Source organism: Apaloderma vittatum, unplaced genomic scaffold (assembly GCF_000703405.1).
Source record: "Apaloderma vittatum isolate BGI_N311 unplaced genomic scaffold, ASM70340v1 scaffold15774, whole genome shotgun sequence".
Taxonomy (NCBI): Eukaryota; Metazoa; Chordata; class Aves; order Trogoniformes; family Trogonidae; genus Apaloderma; species Apaloderma vittatum.
In genome coordinates, this window is record NW_009711088.1 from 62727 (window position 1) to 67457 (window position 4731).

Genomic DNA, 4731 nt, shown 5'->3' on the forward strand with positions numbered 1-4731 from the left:
TCTGCTCCCTTCCTCCCCACCACTGGCCACAGCTGCCCTGTGGCTCTGGCCATGCACACGTACATCCCCATCAAATGTTTTCCTGGGAGCTCCGGAACTTCCAGGTCTCGGTGCCTCTCCCCAGGCCAGTGCTGGCAGTGGGACAGATGGGGGAAGCTTCTCTGTCTCTTTACATCTTTTGAACGCATTTGGGCTGGAGAACAATGAAGCTATAACAGCAATGATGCCATAAACCTGCTTGGATTAGTTTAATCTCACCAGCTGACTGACGCTGGTGGAGAGAGGACTCCAGCACTGCTTCTGTTCCAACAAGTAGTCCTTCCTCTATGAAACGTTCCACCCACAGCCATATTGGCTATGAAAAAGGCACTCAGCAAAGCCCTTCAAAAGGTGCTTGGACTTCAAAACACGTTTACTTGACCCTGGAAGGCTCCTTGCTCAGCACCTCCAAAGTCCCCAGGCCAGGCTGCAGCTATCAGCGATGGTGCAAGTTCTCTGACCAACATCGTGAAACCACAAAGCAAAAGAGAAACACCTCCTAGCTGGGTCTTCCACAGTTTTCATTGCACACAGGAAGGGAAAGAGGAGCCGTTGCTAACTTACAGTGCCCTCTACCACACAGCTCCCACTGCTGGGAGCAGGAGCGATGCTTGGGCAGGACTGGGGAGACAGACCAAACCCCTGCTGATCTCACTCAGCTGAGAGTTTCCTTAAGGCTCGAAGCACAATTGCCTCTGAACAAATGCTCCCTGGGCAGCAAAAGACAAACCTTGACTCCTGGAACCCCTCTAAATTTCGAGCCCTTGCTTCAAAGCATGAAGAAAACAGCAGCTCCCAATGACACGGAAATAAAGAGTTGTCCAGCTTATCTCATGTGGGCACAGCAATACATTTTCACCTAATCTCCCTCTTGGAAACAGTCAGTTTTAGCTGAAATCAAACATGCATGCATAGAAAAATCGCAAATCAGCCCAAGGCAGACACTCAGCATGGAAACTTAAACCCCAGCACTTAAGAGTCTGGCAAGGTCGTCAGCAACTGAGAACATGGCCTTGTACAGTGCAGTAGTTGTAAATTTTAAAAAGTGTCTAACTCACTGCCCTGAGGCAGATGAAAAGACAAACCAGCTAAAAAAACCTACACATACTGAAGTGGGCAACGTGTCTTTACCTGTGTCTTGCTTCATCTCTGCTGCTAGGCTTATACGGGAAACTTCCAGCAAGCTTCATAGGTATTAATATCCACTTTATTAATGACCGTGCTTTCTATATATATAACTATGTATGTGCACATATATAGAAAGAGAAGGATCTTAATTGTCTACAATTATTATTTTTTAAATAACAGGAGCATTGAGATCTGCTTGCAGTTCCCATAAGGCCACCATTTGCTGTGTTGATGACTGCCCGCACAAATGGGGAAAAAGCAGGCAGGTGCTCAGGGGTGCAGGACTTGGCTCAGCCCAGGCGTCTGCAGATCTTGTTTACGGCACAGGGAAATGCCGCTCTGCTAGTGCCTGGGACCCCTCCAGGCCTCCTACTTGATGTTGAAAAAGGACATTTCATCATCCAGCCCGTACCTGAGAAGATCCTGACAGCACCCAGCCTTTGGGAGCCTGTCCTCGTGCACAGAGCCAGGGAGCGGCTCAAGCCAGCTGCTCCCCAGCACGCTGCTGGGCCTCTGTGACAGGGTGATGCCCCCATAGAGGCGGCAGCTTCTCACGTCCCCTAGACCCCTCTTCCCTGTTGTGGTCACCCTCCCTCCTTGCTCATTGGGGAAGGCCATGCGGCTGCCCCTGCCAGGCATCCCTTGTCCCTGAGCTCATGATGCTGCGAGAAGCCTGGGGGCACGTTCTCACACAGGCAGCACTAGTGCTGCACCAAACCATCCTCTCCAGGGCACAGCCAAGGCCACCATCAGCTCCACCTCCTCCCGAAATGCAGGTTTGCCCAGCCCAGGCCCAGTGCTAAGAGCTGAAGTTTGTGCCGTGTTGGCAGCGATGGATCACAGCCCCCAGGCACCGGGATTTGTCCGTCTCATGGGCCAGAAGAGGGAGAGAAATAAATATCCTGCAGGAGAGAGGCTGGCGGATATAACGGTGATGAGCAAGCTGGGGAGGAGGGGATGGAGGGAACAGGGTGGTGGATCAGATCAAGGTTTAAGAAGTGAGCAAGAAGGGGAAAGGAAAGTGCAGGAGTTGATGCAAGACAAGAGGTTCATGCTGAGGGAATGGGGATGGCCAGGAAAGAGAAGGAGGGACATGGAAGGCAAAGAGTACTCTGTGTCCTGCTGTGGCAAGGATGAATGGGGGTGGCCTTGAATGTGCTGCAGGGATGGAGGGATGAGAGGGGCCGCCATCAAGAGAAACCCCTGGGCTCCCTGGGGGTGCTTCTCCACATCTGGGTGAGCAGGTGGAGCGAGGAGAAGGAGGGATGCATCGAACGCAGCCCTCTGGAAGATGCCTGGGGCTTCTCGTCTGGTTGCTTCATTAAGGATTTGTTTGTTTGTATGTTTTTTTGCTGGTTTTCCCGGCACCTCAGCAGAAAGCACAATGTGGGCTGGCCTCCAGCTGCAGCGGACGGGGCCAGCCCTCCCTCTGCGTGAGGGACGGCAGGGAGGGGAGAAGGCTGCTGCTCGATGGAAAAACAGGCTCCAGCTCCCCAGGACAAGGAGACACCCCAAGTGAAGCTGGCAGCATCGGCAGGGCTAGGGGAGACAGGTGAGGCAGAGGAGAAGGGGACCCACCTGGGCACAGGGCTAGGCAGGCTGGTGGTGAGCAAGGTCCAGGGAGATCCTGCTGGTCTCTCTTTCACTGTTACCCCAAAAGGAACTGTCTTCTTGCACACTGCATCGTTCTTGCCTGAAGGAAATCAACTTTCCCACTGCTTTCTCTGAACCCACAATGCCTCATCCCAGCGCTGATAACGGCAGGTCAATGTCTACACAGGAATTGCCCAGTGGGAAGAGCAGGTATGGGTGGGGAAATATGCAGGATGAGAAAATAGTGGGAGAATGGGAGTTTGAGGAAAATTGCTGGAAGCAGAGAGGTATGGAAGTCAGACTGCACAGAAGAACCAGGAGGGTTGACAGATGGGAAAGCAGGAATAAGATCGAGAGGTAGGCAAGAAGGGACGGTCCCCACAAGGGACTTGGGTGCCAGCAGAAGTACAGGGGCTCTTCACCCCCGAATCTGGGAAGGGAATGAAATGTCATTCCTGGTGGTCACACCTCCATGTGCCAGGATTGCTTCCTGACCTGCAGCCCTCTGCTTCCCACCCACAGCTGCTGCATGCTGGCTCACTCCAGGCATCTTAATCAAGCACAGGCTCAGTGCTAGTAAGTGACTTTAAGCAGGTCTGTCATTTTTTGGACTTAAGACTGAGGTTAGAGGGCTGTGGAGAGGGGTGGGAGGGCACCAGCGAACTGAGAAAGTGGGAAATCAATCTCCATTGGATTAAGACTGAAGTTCTTGCAGGAGGCAGAGCAGCCCAGCCGCAGGGAAGGATGACCTCCAGTTTGGCTGGTCCCTCCTGGAGTAACAGTGACCTCCTGTGGCGGCAGGACTGCCCCAAGGGGCTGGTTGGTGTCCCCCACTCTGCACCGGTGCTTTTCAAAGCCATACTGGAGCCCTGAGTCAGGCTTTGGCCACCCCTTGCACAGCTACGGCTGAGAAATCAGAGCCAGGAGTAGAAGACCAATCCCAGGGCTGGCTCTTGAGACCCCTCTGCAGGACACAGCCCACACGTTGCTGTCTGTTCCCACACACCAGGAACGATCATGGCTCTGGGTGCTTATGGCACTGCCCTCCCCATCCCGAGGAGAGGAAGACACAGGGCTGTCGGCAGTGGGCAGCAGGATCTGTCAGCTCCATCAGTGACACCATCCTGAAGTGTCCCCCACCACACACGCAGGTGGAAACATCGCCCCACGCCGGGGAACCCAACACTTACGCAGAGACTGAGGTAGGCAGACTCGAGAGGTGACTAAAGCAGGGTCATTGCGGTGGAGCTGGCGCGTCACCAGCTCACTCACCTCCCTGGTGTCGTTGTCCTGGATCAGAGCGTACAGGGGCACCACTCGGTTGATCTCCAGCAGAACCGGGGTCGGGCTGAGCTGCTCCTTGCCGGGCCGCCGGCACAAATGGCAAGTGGATGGGCAGCGCCCTTTCTCCTCGCAGTGAATCTCCACACCTGAGATGAGGTGGTCATCAGACAGCATCTGTGCTGTCAGCAGTCCTGAGAGATAGGTGATGAAAGGCATGGATTTCAACTCCTTCTTGTTGCCAAGCTCAGTTGTTTCTGGTTTAGGGAGAGGGAAGAAACCAAACAGCATTAAATAAATCTCAGCACAGTCATCTTCCCAAACCCAAACTTTGCTGCAGCCAGGATAAATGCAGCTGCTGAAGGTGTAGGCCAGGTGGGAACAGGAAGCCAGAAAGGTCAAGGAGAGAAGGAGGAAAACAGGACTTGCAGCAGACTGCTTGGGAGTGGGTAGAAAGAGGGAGCATTTCCAGACAGGAACTTCTAGAGTGACAGAACTGACTTCTTTTCTGTAACGTGCATACTTACTTTCTGCGCTTCAGAATGAAACAAAACCATGCAAGTATTTCTACCCTGCCAAAGAGAAACCTCTCCAAAGGGACTGGGTCTGCAGAGCTGAGTGGCCTCACCCCTGCGCCAATGCCAGCCCTCTCTCGTCCCCATGGTCCTTAGCTCCCTCCCTCAGGTGATA

The 4731-nt window shown here is 53.6% G+C and overlaps 1 protein-coding gene across 1 annotated transcript in view; it reads right to left on the reverse strand.

Moving 5' to 3' along the window:
* Positions 1–4290, reverse strand: part of LOC104272522 (astrotactin-2-like) — a gene marked incomplete at its 3' end in the record, with an annotated part of 65896 nt that extends 61606 nt beyond the window's left edge. The window contains exon 1 of the mRNA XM_009867538.1: positions 4033–4290. Coding sequence (XP_009865840.1) covers positions 4033–4260 — 228 coding nt within the window. The remainder of the gene's footprint in view (positions 1–4032) is intronic.
* Positions 4291–4731: the final 441 nt, after the last annotated feature.